Here is a 20,743-nt window from a genome sequence, read left to right on the forward strand (position 1 = left end):
ATACGTGCTCTCATTTTTTCTAGAGTGACATGATCAATTACATCAAAGATTTATTAACTAACTACTTCTAATTGATATCGCTCTACTAGGTAAGGTAAGACATGCGTATGCTCTACCTTCCTAAACTCCATTGGTGGGATTGCACTAGGTATATTGTTGTTTGTTATCGTAATACTAATCGATATCTCAAGTGGAAAAGCGGCTGCATAAAGGAAAAGAAGTATTGGTCGTCACAACAGAAAGGCCAAAAAAGGAAAAAAGAAGCTTCAACTAAGTCAGTTCATCGAGTTATGGCCTTAACACCATCTATTGAAGGTTTTATTGTGTTTCATCCCACGTCAAGTCAAAATGCTTATTATTAGTTAAAACACTTCTAACAAAAGGAGGACAAGGGGATGGGAAACTAAAATTAGATTTTCACATCACATGATTGGCACCGACTTTGATTGACAGTCAGTCAAGCAAAATCATGCATCTAATTGACTATAAAATAATTTAACTGAATTGTCTGATGTAACTAAAAAGACAATACAACATACCTAGTATATTTACACCTAGTGGGGTTTGGGGAAGGTAAGTGTACGCCGCTCATACCACTACCTCAATTGTGAGAGAGAGGCTATTTCCGATAGACCTCCGACTTAAAATATATCAATCTTAGATAAGATAAGGAATAGTAATAGAAGAAGATACAATTGAAACTAACATACAAAATAATACCAAAAGCAAGATAAGATACTCCAAGTATACACAAAATATACAACATCGTAACTCAGACTAACCTTCTACCCTAATTCACCTCCTCCACAACTTCTTATCCAGGGTCATGTCCTCGGTAAGCTGAAGTTGCTCCATGTCATGTCTAATCACCTTCCTCCAATAGTTCTTCGGTCTACTTCTACCTTGCTTGAAACTATCCTTAGCCAACCTCTCACACCTCCGCACTAGGACATCCGTGCTCCTCCGCATCACCTGACCGAACCATCTCAACCTTGCTTTTCACATATTGTCTTCCACCGATGGCACTCCCACCTTATCCTGAATAACCTCATTTCTAATCCTATCGTTTCTACTGCACCCACTCATCCACCGAAGCATTCTCATCTCCAACACCTTCATCTTCTAGATGTGGGTCTTCTTACAGGCCAACACTCCGTTCCATATAATAAAGTCGGTCTAACCACCACTCTATAAAACTTTTCTTTATGTTTGGAAGGTATCTTTTTATCACACAAGATACTAGAGGTGAGCCTCCATTTCATCCACCCTACCCCGATCCTCAGAGTGGCATCCTTGTCAATCTCTCCATTCTCCTGAATCATAGATTTCGGATACTTAAAACTATCTCACTTATTGATAGAATGAGTGTCAAGCTTAACAACCAAATCAGACACATGAGACACCTCACTGAACTGACACTCCAGATATTCCGTTTTGGACCTACTCAACCTAAACCCTTTAAACTTAAGAGTTTGCCTCCAAACCTCCAACTTAGTATTAACTCCACTACGAGTCTCATCAATCAAGACTACATTATCCACAAAGAGTAAATAATAAGGCACCTCATCCTGAATGTGTCGTGTTAAAATATCCATCACCACGGAAAAAAGAAACGGACTAAGCATCGATCCTTGATGTAACCCCATCAAGATAGGAAAGTGCTTCGAGCTTTCCCTCAGTCCTAACCCGAGTCTTGGATCTATCGTACATATCCTTAATAGACGTAACATATACTGTAGGTAACCCTCTAGCCTCCAAACACCTCCAAAGAACCTCCCTAGGAACTCTATCATAGGCCTTCTCTAAGTGGATAAACACCATGTGTAAATCCTTCTTCGTTTCCTTTTACTTCTCCACCAGTCTCCTGACGAGATGGATGGCTTCTGTAGTCGAGTGCCCTGGTATAAATCCAAACTGATTTTTAAAGATAGTAATAATAATCTGAAACCTTAACTCTACCACCCTCTCCCAAACTTTCATAGTGTGACTAACAGCTTGATACCCCTATAATTATTGCAATCCTGAATGTCACCCTTATTCTTATACAACGGAATCATCGTACTCCAAGTTTCAAGCATCCTCGTCGTCTTGAAAATTATGTTAACAACTGAGTCAACCACTCTATCTCATCTGGCTTCGTTGCTGTACCTCTACGCATCCTACGAATAGCCCCCTTAATCTCCTAAACCTTAATGCGCTTACAATAGCCATAATCCCGAAACCTCTCAGAATGCTTCAAATCCCCCCAACATAATGCTAGTATCCTTTCCATAGTTCAGGAGCCTATGATAGTATGACTGCCATCTCTTCCTAATATGACCCTCCTCCACCAAAACTTTGCCGTCCACATCCTTAATACACTTCACCTGATACAGGTCCTGAGTCCTCCTCTCCCTAACCTTGGCAAGCCTATATAACTTTTTATCCCCACCTTTACTATTTAACGTTGTGTATAAACTCTCGAACGCAACATCCTTACTTAGCCCTCGTGACCACTAACTTTGCCTCTCGCTAAGCACTCTTATACCATTTCTTACACCGAAACCATGTCCTTCATGCACATCATTATAACCTTTCGAAGCAGACCCTATGTGCCCATCACTAGGCTAAAAAGACAATGTAATTAATTAATTAATATGTAATTAAATTAAGAATATTGACAAAGAGTGATAGATATGTCTTCATGACATAAATAGATGGTGATAGCTTAGAAAAAAAATGTAAACACCTGATAGTATAGATACAAAACTTCTTAAAAAATAACACTTCAAGGGTGCTTTGACCATTTTCTTTATATAATTAGAATTTGAATATTTGAAAATAGTAGTTAAAGAAAGCTGAATGATTCTTTAAAAGGTAAAAGGCAAAAATGGGTTAGAGGAAGTATATCTAGAAGGATATTTTCTATCTATTTTTTCTCTAATGTCAAAAGCAATTGCTACATCAGTATACATCTAAATAAACGCCAAAATATCAAATTTCTAAATCACATAAGCAACAAACTCAAGTAAAAAAGACCACAACATGCAAATAGACTAAGTAAGCATAAGCTACCATACATGCCTCAGAATAAAGGTAACAGAAAAGTTAGTGTCTTTAAGTTGAAACTCATACAAACCTTATACATCTCAGTGTCACTACCCATTGCAGACCGTCGGAGGGTGACATTACGTACGTTTCCAGTTGCAGATAGCACACAAGCTGCCGGTGGTCCTTGCTGTAAGAAAGTCATTACCATAGATATAATGTCCTGCGGCCAAGGTAACATGTTTTCATCATTTTATAAGGTTAACCAAAAAATTTACAGAACATAAATATTAGAGTAAGACATAAATATTATGTGTATTAGTTACATTAGACTTTTTATTTTTAAGAAATGGAGTTGTGAGACCCACAAAATTTCTATCATGATTCATTGCTTTTTATTCACCTATGGATTCAGCTTCTTCCTCAAGTAAATTCACACTTTTCGTAGCTAAAAGACAATTCGATAGTACACTTTCCATTTAACATAGAAACTCAATCACCAAAATACTCTGCCAACTTTGATACATCTGATCAAAAAGTTGAAAAGTACATACTCAAGTAATTTATTAAAATATTTGAGATGAAAAATAGCATAGATTTCCTAAACTATAAGGAGGCCAAGAAATATCAAAAATCAAATGCAACTGAAAGGAGACGCTAAGATGAATGGAGCAATATCAAACCTAATTAAATAAAAGAAAAAAGAATAATGATGACCGGAAGTAATTAACACACAAATTATTCTATGAGGCGTCACATGAATTGACAACAATTCCTTATTTAGCTCATGAAACACAAAACGGTAAATTTATCAAAAAAAAATTCACTTTCCAACTTAGAAAATATCCAAAAATGTCTGAGCCTTCCCAAACATTGTATAATACAACTTGAAACAGTTGCATAAAATCATATATTACTTTTTCTATTAGAAACTCCATCAAATATTAAAGATTTCTTCTTTTATTTTCATTAGAATGGAAGTTTACCAAAAAAAAATTACAAAAGTAAATCGATCACTTTCTTTTTCTTTCATATAAACTTTGAAACTCGAGCCTATTGTAGAATAACAATATACACTAATGCATTTGTAAAGTACACATGTTAATCATACTTCTGCAATATGCTATAAAAATCAATGCTCTAACCCAAAGATCAATAAGCAAAATATGTTTTACCTCCCCGATGTTCACATGAATTGTGCGCGTTGTAGATCTCAATCCAGCTGAACCCGTAAAAAAAACCAATAATCACTATGATGTATGTTCTAAAGTGGTAAAGAATGATAAGAACTTCAATTATCTGAAACTTTCAACTTTCTAAGATACAAAGTATGTGGACTTTGACCAACATATTAAAATATTTTCTTCCACCCTTTTCCCTACAAGATTTGCAACTTATAGTAGTTTTCAATGTATCCAAAGAACTAAACTTCAATTATTTAAAATTAATTTATCTGATACATCTGCCCCCTACTCAACTTGATTTTGATAAGCAACAAATGACAAGCCAATTGGGGAATAGGAGATAGTTGAGGAAACAAAGAGCCAATCCTAAAATTTAGCCCTCTGACAATATTGCAAATGTCGAGATAACTATATATAAACGTCCATAATAGGTGGGATTAGCAACCTAATAAATAAGGTTCTAACAATAGTAATAGAGTTAAATAATTTACGTTATCAATGTACAACAATAAACAACAACAACATACCTTATGTAATTCTACAAGTGGGATATAAGTAGGGTAGAGTGTTTGCGGACCTTACCCCTACTTGTTAGGTGGAGAGGCTTTTCTTGATAGATCCGAATTTGTTTCCTATATCAATGTATGTAAGTTAAATTTTTTACGCTAGATAAATAATTGAAGTGATAATAATTAAAAAATATATTTATACCTAAAGCTTTTGGTTGTTTCCGCTTCTTTTCCGAGCCGGTCTTCCCACAGACCTTTTTGGATGGTTTCTGAAGAAGTAGCACCAGGAACACTAGTGTTACCATCAACAACAATCTTTCTTGGACGACTCCTCTTTTTCTTAGAGGGATCAGCAGTAGCCCCAGCAACGACAACAGGTGATCCAATAGTTTTTGGGTTTTGCCTAGAAAAAATAAATGGTAGGTTTTGTTGTTGGAACATGACGTTTGGGAGTGACATGCCATTTTTGGGTTCTTTTGGGTGAGGTTGGGGTGGTGCTGGGGCAGTGCCGGGGCTAGGGCTGGGGTTTGCCGTATAGCCATTATTTCATGGCCATGTAGTGGTAGTTGTTGTTGTTGTTGTTATTTTTGGGGTGTTGGTGTTTGCGGTGTAGCCATTGGAGGTTGTTGGTACTGGAGTGGGGTTGAATCTAGCAAATCCATAGGATAGAAAGGTGTTTCACTGTTATTCTATCAAGAGCTTTGTTGAGAGAAAATGAGAAAAGTTTTTGCAAATTATAAAATTTTGTCTAGGTTCTATTGAAGAAATTTGTCAAGATTAGGTAAGTTATAGTTAAACTAGAGTTTGACCATTCCTCTAAATTAGATTTTCTAAGTTGCTCTTAATTTTTTTTTAAAAATCTTTACATGAATTACCCCTATTTTGGGGGTGATACTCAATTTTTGCCTCTATTTTTCTGTTAATAACACTTTTTCATTAAAATTTTCAAGTTTGATAAATTGGTCTAGATCGGCTTTTGAGAGAAGTTTCATTTCCACTAATGAAACTTTAATTTTTAGTCAATGAGTTTATGTTTTATATTTAATTTATAGTTTGACTATACATTTTGAATCTGATTTTGAAAATCTTCAAATTTTTAATTTTTTGCATAGATAACGTATATTTTGGGTTGATATTTATTTTTTCCTACTTTCCATTTATTAAAAAATTGTCTTTAAAAAGGTTTCAAATTTTAAATATTCACCCAAGCCAGTTTATGAGAAATTTTTTACTTTCACTCATAAAACTATAATGTTTTTCTAAATAACTGCATATCCCTACACAACTTCAAGAACTCAATTTTCAAGCTTTTTCTGATACGATTAGGTTACCATAAGATAATTATAAAATACATATAAATTAAATCAATTATTTAGTATATTCTATAGACACATAAATTATATTGGGTTAAATTCATATAGAATTTAAATTATGCTCATGTTTATTTGTAATGGCTCGAGACTACCCCCTAATCGTTACACGGTGCTTACGGTCTCGGGAGACCACAAGCTAACCCATGAGCTGGTAGCTACTGTGAGCACTGAATAATATAATCATGAATGAGGAAAAATACTGATATTGCCATAAGGTTTTATTACTGGGTTTAGAACTGAATTATAAATCTATGAAAGACAACGATTTGAATCTGATGAAATACCGATAAACTGAACAACTAACTGACTGTAATATCTGAAAAGCCTCTAAGACTGACTAACTGAGAGTTGATGGGACAGGCCCCCAACTAACTCTACTAACTATTGAAATAAAGATATGAAATGATAAAATCTGTCCTCGGATAATAAGGACTCACCACTGCTACTGTACTGCTGATAATCTGGGAATCTAGGTACAATCCGGGAACTGAGCGTCAACACCTATGATATGAGACATCATAGCACAAAGAAAAGTATATGATCAGTGCTTTGAATGTACTAATATGCTAAATGAGGTAGGCTAACATGTAAGGTTTCATGAATAAGAGTAATGATCTATCTGAGTATACATGTAAAGCATGGAATACTGAACAGAGAACATGAAATCTGTAGTTACTGAACATGCATGAAAGTCTGTAAAATGCTGAAAATATATGGAAATCTGTAGACACTGAAGATGCATGACCAGGCATATAATATGGACTGAGTAAAATCTATATTTTAAAGTGCTGAAAAATATACTGATATCTGTATGCCTTGATCAAACAACACTAAGACTGAATAACTGAACTGGGACTAAACTGAGACTATATTTGAGACTATATCTGAGAATATGGGAGGTATCATCTAACCGACATTCTCCAATATGAGCTAATCGGGCTCCAACCTATAACCTCAGTTGGAAGGGTGTTAATACCGTGCCACGGGTACTAACACTGGCTGTGTGGATCCACTAAACTGATATCATGTCCAAAGAACTAAGGGTGTCAAGCTTGAACTGATGAGTAACCCCTGCGAGATAGTCAAGCCTAATCTGACAGGTGACTACTCATATCCTACGCTGGCTATGTAGTTCTGGAGTATAGGGACTGCTACTAACGACTCTACCTATCTGATGGGGAAGCCGCCATTGCTACACTCGATCGTTGCTAAACCTACTCTCAACTGAATGACACTGAAATGCTAGTCTATTCTGAGTTTAACTGACTGTTCTAATGATGCTCATGATATAATCTAAAGTTATTATGAAGACACTGAGACAACATTAAATAAACAGCTACGGTTTCGGGTATTCATTACCCCCAGGACTCAAAACAATAGTAGTAGCATGACAATAAAACACTGAAGGACATAGCATGAAGACTCTTATTAAAATGATTGCTCTTGTAGTCATTTTATCCAACACTTATAGTTCATTGTTTAAAATAATCGTAGAATTACTAAATAACCGGCATAATTGATATGAAATTATCATGGAAAATGCCAAGTCATGATTTAATTCAACAAATGTTACACTAAAACATGAGGAATCGAATAACAATAGTAACTTCATTAAAACATGGTATTAAATCAAAGTTCATGGAGATTAATGGATTAAATCATGATTTAAAATTTAATAACTATCATAACTTTATAATTAAAAAGGTTACTTAAGCTCCATGGATGAAAGGAATCCATGGATGAACATCTAATATGCCTGGGATAATGTATTTGGGAGGATTGATGGAGAGTTCTTAAGAAATTGCCTTGAATTTGAGAGCTAGGGTTTCTTGTTCTTGAAAGAGAGATTTTTAATTTGAGAAAAAGTGAATAATGGTAATTATTTAGGTCAATTAGGGGTTAAATATCATGTTTAGGATGATTTTAGGGCTTAGGAAAAAGACCCAAATACCCTTAAACGTATTTAAAAATGGAAGCTGAAAACTGAAAACCCAATTTTTGGCATTGGCATGACGCGCCACTATCGCGCCAAGCCACTTGAAATTGGACAATTAGGACCTGGGAAAACACCGAGATGCGGAGCTATCACGGTAAGGCTTTGGATTGCAAATTTGGCCTGCTCCGCGACGTGCCATAATCGCGTACCTCCACTGAAAATTCACAATTACAAAACTGACTGATGGTGCGACGCACCACTATCGCGAAGTAACATTGGAGACTGACAATTTCTATTTTTGACATACTCCGCGATGCACTAATGGATAAAATTATGATATTTAACGACTAAAACTTAAAATCGCCAAAATTTCTTAGCCGGTTATCGAATTTAAGCGAATTTTATATCATTGGAAAGCTAATCAAATTTCCTACGCAATGGTAGTCTCTAAACTGAAAAACAATGAGTGTTTCAGAAATTTTATATACGAAGACTCATGCACTAGGACTTAGATTATGCTAGTGAAATACGGCGTGTTACAATATCTCCCCCTTGGGATCATTCGTCCCTGAATGAAACTGGTTAAGCTGAGGGAACAGATGGACTGAGCTTATACACTGAATATGAATGTCTGATGCATGGAATGCATGACTGAACTAATTCATGAATGCACAATTGAATTAACATGATGTGCGGCTGAATTTGAACATGATAGAGAAAAATCTTAAGAAGATTGGTACCTTATATTGAATCTGGATTCGCGGAGAAAAGATGAGGGTACTTGGTTTACATATCTACCTCTTCTTCCCAAGAGTCTCCCTCAACGGACTGATTTCGCCAAAGAATTTTGACTAGTGAAACTTCTTTATTTCTTCGTCTACGAACTTGATGATCGAGAATTTCGACTGGAACTTCCTCATAGGAAAGACTATTTTGAATATCTACACTTTCTAAGGAAACAACTACAGCTGGATCACCAATACACTTTTTCAACAAAGAGACATGAAATACTGGGTGTACTGAGGGTAAATTTGAAGACAACTTTAGCTCGTAAGCTACCTTTCCAAAATGACTGAGGATTCTGAAGGGATCGACATATTGGGGACTGAGTTTTCCCTTACCGAATCCCTTCACTCTCTTTGTGGGATATATTTTTAAGAACACAAAATTACTGACCTCAAACTTGAGATCCTTTCTCCTCACATATGCATACAATTTTGTCGGCTCTCGGAAGCCTTAAACCTTTCTCTGATCAACTGCATCTTCTCTAAGGCATCAAACACCAAATCAGGACCTACTACTGCAGCCTCACCTACTTCAAATCAACCAATTAGAGACCTACATCTCCTACCATAGAAAGCCTCAAATAGAGCCATAAGGATAGTGGAATGATAGCTATTATTATATGAGAACTCAATCAAAGGAAAGTGGTCATCCAAACTACCTTTAAAATTAACTGCGCATGCTCTCAGCATATCTTCAAGAGTCTAAATGGTCTTTTCTGCTTGACCGTCTGTCTGAGGGTGGAAAGTTATACTGAGGTGGACTTGGGTACCAAGACCTTTTTGGAATGCTTTCCAAAAATAAGAGGTAAACTGGGTGCCTCTATCTGAGATGATAGATAAGGGAACATCGTACAACCTAACCAACTCCCTGAGATAGAGATTGGCAAGTCCTCGGCTGAATAAGAGGTATGGACTGGAAAAAAATAAGCTGATTTGATCATCCTATCTACAATAACCTAAATAGAATCATGTTGATGACAAGTATGGGGAAAACCTGTCACAAAATCCATGTTCACTTCTTTCCATTTCCACACAGGAATACTGAACTCCTACACGGACCCACTAGGTTTCTGGTGCTCAATCTTAACTTGCTGGCATATAGAGCACTTAGGTATAAAATATTCAATATCTCTCTTCATCCCACTCCACCAATAGATCTCTAGCAAATTACAGTACATCTTAGTGGCCCCTGGATAAATAGATTAACGCATACCATGCTCTTTTTCAAGAATTCATTGCCTCAAATCATCTACACTAGGCACACACAATCTATGCTGACAGCATAACACACCATCTCCCCCTTGGGAGAAAACCTCTACTCTCTTATCTCTGACTGATTCCATCAACTTAACTAGATTGGGATCTCTATCCTTCTTTTCCTTCACCTCAGAAACTAGAGATGATTCTGAGCTACTCAGCACCCATACACTACCTTCTGCTGAATCGAGTAAACGAATACCTATTCGGGCAAGTTGATGAACTTCCTGAGCTAACTTCTTCTTACTATCCTCAACATGAGCTACACTACCCATAAATATTCTACTAAGAGCATCAACCACTACATTGTCCTTTATTAAATGATATATAACACTTATGTCATAATCTTTCAATAACTCTAACCACCTTCTCTAATGGAAATTCAAATCTTTATGAGAAAAGACATACTGATGGATTTTGTGATCTGTGAACACATCTACACGCACCCTATACAAGTAATGCCTTCAAATCTTTAAGACAAATACTACTACTACTAGATCAAGATCATGAGTCGGATAATTCTTCTTATGCACCCCATATAAGTAATGTACCAAATCTTTAAGGCAAATACTATTGCTGCTAGCTCAAGATCATGAGTCGGATAATTCTTCTCATGAGGCTTAAGATGTCTGGAGGCGTAGGCTATGACCTCACCTCTCTGCATGAGAAAACAACCCAAACCTACTATGGTTGCATCAAAGTACACAATTAAACCATCTGAACCATCTGGTAGAGTCAAGACTGGGGCTGAGGTGAGTCGAGTCTTCAACTCCTGAAAACTCTTCTCGTAAGAATCTGACCACTGAAACTTAATTTTCTTCTAAGTCAATATCGACATAGAGGATGCAATAGAAGAAAAACCCTTAACAAACTAATGGTAATAGCCAGCTAAACCCAAGAAACTCCTAATATCTGATGGAGAGATAGGTCTAGGACGGTTTCTCACAGCTTTAGTCTTTTGAGGATCAACTCTAATGCCATCACTGGAAATAATATGGCCAAGGAAAGCTACTGATATTAGCCAAAATTCACACTTACTGAATTTAGCGAACAACTGGTGAGCTTTAAGAGTTTGAAGTACTATTCGGAAGTGGTCTGCATAATCGTTTTTGCTACGAGAATAGACAAGAATGTCATCAATGAAGACTATGATGAACATGTCCAAGTAATTCTTGAACACTTGGTTCATCAAGTCCATGAAGGCTGCTGAGGAATTTTAAGACCAAAGGACATGACTAGAAATTTGAAGAGACCATACTGAGTTCGGAAAGCTATTTTCAAAATATCACATTCTTTGACTCTAAGCTGATGATAGCCTGATCTGAGGTCTATATTTGAAAAGTAACTGGCATCCTGAAGTTGGTCAAACAAGTCATCGATTCTAGTATGTGGGTATTTATTATTGACTGTGACCTTGTTCAACTGACGATTGTCAATACAGATTCTGAGAGAACCTTCTTTGTTACACACAAATAGAATATGTGCGCCCCATGGGGAGACACTGGTTTTGATGAATCCCTTCTCTAGGAGATCCTTAATTGTTCTTTCAGTTCTTTGAGTTCAGCTGGAGCCATTCTATATGGCAAAATAGATATAGGCTGAGTATTTGGGAGAAAGTCTATTCCAAAGGCGATTTCCCTTTCGAGAGGAACTCCGGGAAGATCTTCAGGAAACAAATTTGAGAATTCATTTACTATTGGAACTTACTCAAGATTAGGAGTTTTTGAGTTAGAGTCTTTGACTCGCACAAGATGGCAAATACATCCTTTCGATATCATCTTTCTCACTTTAAGGTACGAAATTAACTGACCCCTAGTAGCTGTAGTACTACCCCTCCATTCAAGGACTGGTTCATTTTGAAACTAAAAATGAACTATTTTGTTTCTACAATCAACTGAAGCATAGCCGAGAATGACATCAAAATTTGTTGTCTTTAATTCTACGAGAACAACTGAGATAACTTTTTGAGATATTATGACCAGACAGTTCCTGTATACCTGCCTGGCTACGATGAAAGTACCTACTAGGTAGACATCGAAAAGGGATCTACCAGAGTTTTAAGACTAACTCCAAAATTGATGGTATATATGGAGTTACAAAAGAAAGAAAAGCTCCAGGATCTAGTAAAGCATAAACATATAAGTGAAAGACTTACAATATACCAGTAACTATGTTAGGAGAATTTTCCTGATCTTGGCGGGAATGAAGAGCATATAATCTGTTCGGAAGCTGACCACTGGTAGCACTAGAAGTGGTACCTTGCTGAGTCGGGCGATCGGATGAAACTGACGACTAATGGGTCTAGCCCCATTGGCACACATCCCTACTTATGAGAAACTACCCAACACTCCCAAATCTAATGGCCTGGCTTGCCACACCAAATCATACATCACTACCCACTCTACACTCACCCTGATGGTGTCTGCCACACTTCTGACATAGAGGATTTATACGAGCACTGCTAACACTGACCTGGGACTTAGAGCCTGGTGCCCTATCCATATTGTTATTTCTGAATTTGGGTACTGGGGCACTGGCTGAAGAGGGCACTAGGGCTGAATACCTCTAATGAAACTAAGGACGATTACCACCCTCTGACTTTGGCTGAGTAAAGTTAAAGTTACCCATTCTAGCTCTCTTATTTCCTCTCTCCCTCTTCTTATTCTTCTGCTCCTCTATCTGTTGAGCATTTACCATCAGTCTAGAAAAGTCCATCTCACTAATTAGCATTGCAGTTCTACACTCCTTGACCACACTATTAGATATGCTAGACACAAACTTACTCATCTTGGACCTACTATCAGCTACCACATGAGGAGCATATCTATATAAATGAGTGAACTTGAGAGAATACTCTCTCAGACTCATGTTTTCTTACCTCAAATTAATAAATTCTATCACTTTGGCCTCTCTCAACTCTAATGGAAAGAATCTATCTAGGAAAATTGTGGAAAAATCTTCCTATTCTATAGGCCCTACATCAACACCTCTATCAACTTTCCACTGTTTGAACTAAGTATGGGCTACATCTTGTAATTGATATGCAGCCAACTCAGCACTCTGACTAGATGTCACCCCCATAGCATCCGTTACCTTCTGAATCATATCTAACAATTCCTGTGGATCCTCTTTAGACTTGGATACCGTAAAAGAAGGAGGATTCCTCCGGGTAAAGTCTTGAATTTTGGATGCAGCAGTATTGTCCACTGGATTTTTTGGAATAGCAACTGGTCGTTTATTCCGTGTTGCTATGGAGTTTGCTGGAGTAGTGAACACAACCCTAAATTCTGTGTGAGAGACATACTTGTTCAGAGGATCTGCCTAGATGGGTTGAGGGGCTGGCTGAGTTCATGTTCTTCTTTCGTTCTTCTTGGAAGGCATGTTCTGTAAACGGAAAGAAGAAATGGATTAGACTGAGGGTTTATCTCGAGCTCATACTTAATCGCACGACTTGAATATTTAATAAAAGGAAAATTTCTCCTAAATTCCTTGTAGCCTCTCGTCCACAAGTATAGCATGCGAAACACCCATGCACAAGACTCTACTCGACGAGGCTTTCAGACTTCCTAGGACACTTTTAAAACCTTAGACTCTGATACTAAGTTTATAACGACCCGAGACTACCCTCTAGTCGTTACACGGTGCTTAAGGTCCCAGGAGACCACAAGCTAACCCATACTATGAGCACTGAATAATATAATCATAAATGCAGAAAAATACTGACATTACCATAAGGTTTTATCAACTCGGTTCACAACTGAATTATAAATCTAGGAAAGACAACTATTTGAATCTGATTAAATACGATAAACTAAACAACTAACTGACTGTAATGTCTAAAAAGCCTCTAAGACTGACTGACTGAGAGTTGATGGGAAAAGCCCCCAACTAACTCAACTAACTACTGAAATAAAGACATGAAATGATAAAATCTATCCTTGGATAATAAGGACTCACCATTGCTACTATATTGCTGATATTCTATGAATCTAGGTACGATCTGAGAACTGAGTGTCAACACCTATGATATGAGACATCATAGCGTAAAAAAATATGCGATCTGTTCTTTGAATGTACTGGTATACTAAATGAGATAGGATAACATACAAGGTTTCATGAATAGGAGTAATGGTCTATATGAGTATACATGTAAAGCATAGAATACTGAACAGAGAACATGAAATTTGTAGATACTGAACATGCATGAAAGTCTATAAAATACTGAAAATATATGGAAATCTATAGACACTGAAGATGCATAAGCAGACAGATAACATGGACTGAGTAAAATCTGTAATCTGAAGTACTAAAAAATATACTGATATATGTATGCCTTTATCAAAAAACATTAAGACTAAATAACTGAACTGGGACTACAACTGAGACTATATCTAAGACTACATCTGAGAATGTAGAAGATATTATCTAACCGATATTCCCCAATCTAAGCTAATTGGGGTTCAACCTGTAAACCTAGTTGAAAGGGTATTAATACCGTGCCACAGGTACTAATGCTAGCTGTGTGGATCTACTTAACTAATATCATGTCCAAAGGACTAAGGGTGTCAAGCCTAAACTGACGGGTGACCCCTGCGAGATAGTCAAGCCTAATCTGATGGGTGACTACTTATATACTACGCTGGCTCTGTAGTTCTGAAGTATAGGGACTACTACTAACGACTTTGCCTATCTAACGGAGAAGCCTCCATCCCTACACTTGCTCGGTGGTAAATCATTTTTCCAACTGAATGACACTGAAATGCTAGACTATTCTGAGTTTAACTGACTATTTTGATGAGGCTAATTATATAATCTGAAGTTATTCTGAAGATACTGAGACAACATTAAATAAATAGCTATGATTTCGAGTATTCAATTCCCCCAGGAGTCAAAACAATAGTAGTAGCATGACGTTAAAATATTGAAGGACATAGCATGAAGACTCTTATTAAAATAATTGCTCTTGTAGGCATTTTATTAAACACTTATAGTTCATTGTTTAAAATAATCATAGAATTACTAAATAACCGGCATAATTGATATGAAATTATCATGGAAAATGCCAAGTCATGATTTAATTCAACAAATGTTACACTAAAACATGAGGAATCGAATAACAATAGTAACTTCATTAAAACATGGTATTAAATCAAAGTTCATGGAGATTAATGGATTAAATCATGATTTAAAATTTAATAACTATCATAACTTTATAATTAAAAAGGTTACTTGAGCTCCATGGATGAAAGGAATCCATGGATGAACATCTAATATGCCTGGGATAATGAATTTGGGAGGATTGATGGAGAATTCTTGAGAAATTGCCTTGAATTTGAGAGCTAGAGTTTCTTGTTCTTGAAAGAAAAATTTTTAATTTGAGAGAAAGTGAATAATGGTAAGTGTTAGAGTCAATTAGAGGTTAAATCTCGTGTTTAGGATGAGTTTAGGGCTTAGAAAAAAAATACCCAAATACCCTTAAACGTATTTAAAAACAGAAGCTGAAAACTAAAAAATCCAATTTTTGTCCTTGGTGCGATGTGCCACTATCACGCCAAGCCACGAGAAATTGGACAATTGAGGCCTGGGAAAACACCGCGATGTGGAGCTATTGCGGTAAGGCTTTGGATTGCCTCTTTGGCCTATTCCGTGATGCGCCATGATCGCATACCTCCACTGGAAATTGACAATTACGAAACTGACTGATGACGTAATGCGCCACTATCGTGAAGTAACACTGAAAACTGAAAATTGCTGTTTTGACATACTCCGCGATGCGTTAATGGGCAAAATGACGATATTTAACGACTGAAACTTAAAATCACCATAACTTCTTACCCGATTATCGAATTTAGATGAATTTTATATCGTTGTAAAGCTAATCAAATTTTCTACGCAATGGTAGGCTCTAAAATAAAAAATAATAAGTATTTAAGAAATTTTATATATGAATGCTCATGCACCGGAACTTAGATTATGCTAGTGAAATACGGGGTGTTTCATTATTTGAATTGAATAATTAATTTGGACTACACTATTATTTTCTTAGATTTAAATCTAAGTTTCATTTCATCTTGAAGTCCAAACTCAGGCCATGTGTCAATATAACATGGCATCCCAGTCAAATTCAAGACCAATAGATTTATTTCACGTATTCAAATGAGGTGGTAATTCCGCATCAAATTAATGACTAACCAAAAGTTGTCAAGTGATAAAAATGACATATTCTGGTAAATACGAACCAACCTTATCACATAGCATTCATAATAAGCTTAGTGATTTACATGAGCTAATCATAGGGCAAGAACTTAGCTTTTATATTGAAGCTAGAGTTTGACCATATATATATTTTGAATCAAATTTTCTAAATCTATCTTAAAGTTTTTTTCAAAATTTTGCATGAATTGCCCCCTAATTTGGGGAGGTATTTAATTTTTTTCTCTTAATTTGACGATTTATAATTTTTGCCCATGCTTCTCAGTTAATAAAAAATGGTGGGCAAAATTATTAGTAACACTCGTTTAGATGGTTGTTACTCATTGTTTTATAGTGTATTGTATTGGTGTGGCGCTGTATTGTACCTATTATTTTAATGTATACATATATATTATTAGAATAGATTGTATCATTCTTCACTGATACATTATGCCACAGATCAATAATTTGAAGGATAAATCTACAAGAAAAGTAAGTATGAAGTAGAAATAATATAAAAAGCTAGATTCAAAGATAAAATAAGACTATTAAAATATTAAATAACAAGTAATACAAAATGTGAAGATATATGGTAAAGGTGAAATTACACCAGATCGGTCGTGTCAAAAAATGAAACTTTTCGTCACTATCTAAAAATGAATTTTACAATTCAATACAATAAAATGATGTATTTGATCATTTTACCCCTTTTTGTAGTTATATTATGCAATGTGATTTGCGGCAGTGATGGCATGTTTCCTAATGTAATTGGTTGAGTTTTCTATTTTGGAAGATTTTGAAATTTTGATCAATATTTAAAGTTTTAGACATTGTACGAGAATTTCTTCTTTTATGTTAGTTCTAAAATATCATTTTTAGGATTCGTAACACTGTTGATTCGGATCCTGAGGCATTCAGATACATTTTGAAATGGACTTTGTTCGTTATTTTGATAGTTCCATTGAGATGAAAATATCTATTTTAACAAAGTAGCATCGTTAGATTATGTTTATAGAATTTTGAACAATGTTTTAGGGTCTGTTTGGTGAAGCCTTCATCGCGATCATGAGGCTCCTAGCTACAATCTCGAAGGGGTCTTGGCACGTGCATAGCGGTCGAGTGGCGAGAGACTACAATTGTGAAAGGGCGATTAGTTGTTGCATTTCCATCATGTGGTTCCATCCACAATCGCAATGTACATTTGCTATAACAAAGGTGGGTCACACGATCACACTGAGCAACACACCTGGACAGACTCAAAATCCCATTTGAAGCTTTAGAACACAATTTTGTGAGATTTGAAAAGGGATTTTCGAGATTTATTCATTTGGGTAAACTTCTTATACTACTTTTATTCATTTTTCAATGATAACTTTTGGATTTCACTTTCAAGTGTTAAATTTTCAGCTTGAAAATTTGGGATTTTTCCGATGAAGTTAAGAAATGATACTTTGATGATTTCAAGTCGGATTTTAACTTCATTTTTAATGAAATTTTAAATACAAACTCCTTAAAATATAGGTAGATTGTTTTTTTATATATAAAATTTAATTTTTCTACTTGAGGGCTCAGGATTGATATTTTGAGCCTTGAATGGAAGTATAACAACATGAGTATTCTTGGATTTGTATTTATGCGTTGAAATTTTTGTGATAGAATGAGAGAGATCCAAATCCATTTGGAAGGAGAAGGTTAGTTCGTGATCGTTGGTTGCTTGCTGTTTGGCTTTGAGTTAGGTTATGACTTTACTTTCTTCTAATTTTAATTAAGTGAGGAATTATCGGGTAAAACATGGTATGGACTAGATAAATCCATGAATTTAGGGTACTAAATGAGATGAATTATTATTGTGTTGACCAAATTAAAACTTATACTTGATATTGTAAAATTCAGAATTCTAGCTTAAAACTAAGATTTGTAGCCTGTTTTCATGGATAGACCATTGTTGTGAGGTAATGGAATGTATTTGTTGCACATAGCTACAAGTTTTTCATTGTGTTCATGGATATTATTCATTTCACATATCATGAACATGCTTGAAAAGGATAATTTATTTTTAAGTCTCGATTCGAGTCCAGACAACACTTGTTGAAATTTCAGTTCGAGCCGGAGTATTTGATACCAAATTTAGTTCACATTCTAGTCCATGTCATTGATATTGATTTTAAGTCATGGTTTGAGTCTGGGAAAGATATTGTGAAAGTACTAGTTCAAGTCTAGACATAATATATGAATCTCATGGATCCCCATGGGTCCCATCTCGAAACACACAAATGGAGTAGGCATATATCGGTAGGCATTAACAATTATGTTAGGATGCGTGCCCTACTAATTTTAATATTTTACTCTACTGGTTGCCTATCTATGGAACAAGTAAGCTAACGCGGTTCTCAGAAGTAAAATTTGAACACAGTATTTTTACGTGAAAAACACCCGGCTCAAGAAAGGTGTAAAAAACCATAACCTGTACCTCTACAGGATTTAACCCCAACTTTACTAGAATTCTTGAGCCTCAACAAACAATAGATAACAAGAGTTCTTGTAAACTAGGAATTAAAACTTCTAACTCCTATTTCTACAAAACACTAATCTTCCCAAGATAAGTGTTCCCAAGTCTTAGAGTTCCCCAATTTGAAGACGTTAATCCCAACTCAGTTTATACTTTACTGAGACTAGAGATTACAACTCAATATAACTCAATAAACAACCTATTCCACAAAGTCTATGACTCTAAGTAAGGGACTAGGTTGCTCCACTAGCTCCTTCAAGTTGTAGAGCTAATTTGCTATTTGTTGACTATATTTTTAGTGTCTGAGTGAAACACTTGAATGTCATATGTTGTATTTAAACCAACTCCTCATGGAGTCCTTCACTTGATGTACTCTTTTATCTTCAATAGGACTCCCAGGTAGTTTTACTCTTTTGTTGCTACTGTCTCTCTCTCCTAGATTAAGTAGGACTCTTCCCCTTTATCCCTTAGTCTCCTTGATCAACTCAACTTCTGAATGTTGCAATTATCTTCTCCATAATCATAGAAATTGACACAAATCTGAACTTTCTTTCTTATCCACTCTTGTCCTAATGGACTGTCAGCCTTGCATTAATTTCAATATGCAGTTCATGTGACTACAATAGTTTCACTTGTGTGGAACAGCTTGTACAACATATTTTATTCATATGTCCCTCATCAAAACCTTACATTTTCTAACAAATTCCCCCTTTTTGATGATGACAAACTTAGCAGCACAACATCATTCACTCAATCCTGACATACTCAGTAAAGGATTTATAATAAAAGACCACAAAATGAAATAGGTTAGTCAATTGAGTTATAAGCATTGTATAATCTATTCTTCCCCTTTTTGACATTATCGAAAACCTGGACCAACAAGTGAAAATAGTTGAATAATTCATGGCCACTGGGCTATCATTAAAACAATCAAGACTCGGGGATAGAGAACAATAATGCATTAAAATAAATAGAAGTAGATCATATTAATCAAAAAAAGTCCATTTCATTCACAAAACCAGATACAATTATCATAACCTAATAACCACAAAAAGAGAGACAACAGGGACCAGAAAATAACAAGGAATAGGTTGGAGACACTAAGAAAGGGCTTAAGTAGATGAGGAGGAGGGGATAAGGGAGGTCAGATTCCTAATAACATCAGCATTCTTAGCTCTTTCTTTTTCCAAAGTGGCTATAAAGGAAGCAATCTGAGCTTGAAAGACCCTTTTTCATCTTTATATGCAGCCTCCAAGGCAGTCTGAGCAACCTCCACCTCACCCTTCTTTGTACTAAGGGCATTCCTCAATATTTGCACTGGGTTGTTAACACTTCTCATAGCAGCAGGTAACATGGTATGGTTCATAGATCCAATGGTATTCTATGTGGTCTGCAGGGACCATACTTTGACAGGTACATATAAATCCTCAAAGACAAATGCAAGCTAGAATTCATGTAGCAAAGCATGACCATTTGCATGTTGGACTAAGACCCTTTGCATGTGCTTTATGATGAGCCGAGGAAGGTCTATTGAAATTTTAGTATCTAACAGTTCCATCAGAGTAAGATCAAGAAAATTGGCAACTATTCTTCTTTCCTATCTAGGAAGGATTATTTTTTGAACTATATCAAAATAAAACTAATAGAGGGGGGACATATCATTATTTAAGACCCTATGATGAGTAAAAGTATGGGATTTTCAAAGAATTTCTTGAAAATATGAAGAGCTGATGGAAGATTATCAAGATGAGGCCAAGTACCCTTCTCATAATGACCCCAACCCCTAGTAGGAACATTCAAAATTTTAGCCAGATCAGAAAGATAGAGATTGATGGTTTTCCCATGAACAGTGGTTGAGAACATCTCCCCAATGGCAACCCCATTTGTGTAAAACTCATAAACTTCATCTTTTCCAATCTTTCTTTGATGATCATCTTGTAGAAACAAGTATGACCACCCCTGAGCTCTCAA

At 35.9% G+C, this 20,743-nt stretch overlaps 1 protein-coding gene across 1 annotated transcript; it reads right to left on the reverse strand.

Moving 5' to 3' along the window:
* Positions 1-2,495: 2,495 nt before the first annotated feature.
* Positions 2,496-20,126, reverse strand: LOC124890731 (AT-hook motif nuclear-localized protein 10-like). Its single transcript, XM_047402524.1, has 5 exons — positions 19,999-20,126; positions 4,975-5,123; positions 4,203-4,249; positions 3,119-3,250; positions 2,496-2,606 (listed from the first exon to the last, which is right to left on the reverse strand). The coding sequence occupies exons 1-5, from the start codon at positions 20,124-20,126 to the stop codon at positions 2,496-2,498; spliced, it is 567 nt and encodes a 188-aa protein (XP_047258480.1).
* Between the last annotated feature and the right edge of the window lie 617 nt (positions 20,127-20,743).

The sequence above is a fragment of the Capsicum annuum genome, unplaced genomic scaffold, assembly GCF_002878395.1.
Source record: "Capsicum annuum cultivar UCD-10X-F1 unplaced genomic scaffold, UCD10Xv1.1 ctg2352, whole genome shotgun sequence".
Classification (NCBI taxonomy): Eukaryota; Viridiplantae; Streptophyta; class Magnoliopsida; order Solanales; family Solanaceae; genus Capsicum; species Capsicum annuum.

What these genes read in the sequence shown, in the direction of transcription:
- LOC124890731 (XM_047402524.1), bottom strand. Translation starts at nt 20,126, where the DNA reads ATGTTACCTGCTGCTATGAGAAGTGTTAACAACCCAGTGCAAATATTG. An exon ending in GCATATAAAGATGAAAAAGG is followed by an intron (nt 5,124 to 19,998) that starts GTCTTTCAAGCT and finishes TATTTTTTCTAG; the next exon opens with GCAAAACCCAAAAACTATTG. An exon ending in GTGACACTGAGATGTATAAG is followed by an intron (nt 2,607 to 3,118) that starts GTTTGTATGAGT and finishes TTGTCTTTTTAG; the next exon opens with CCTAGTGATGGGCACATAGG.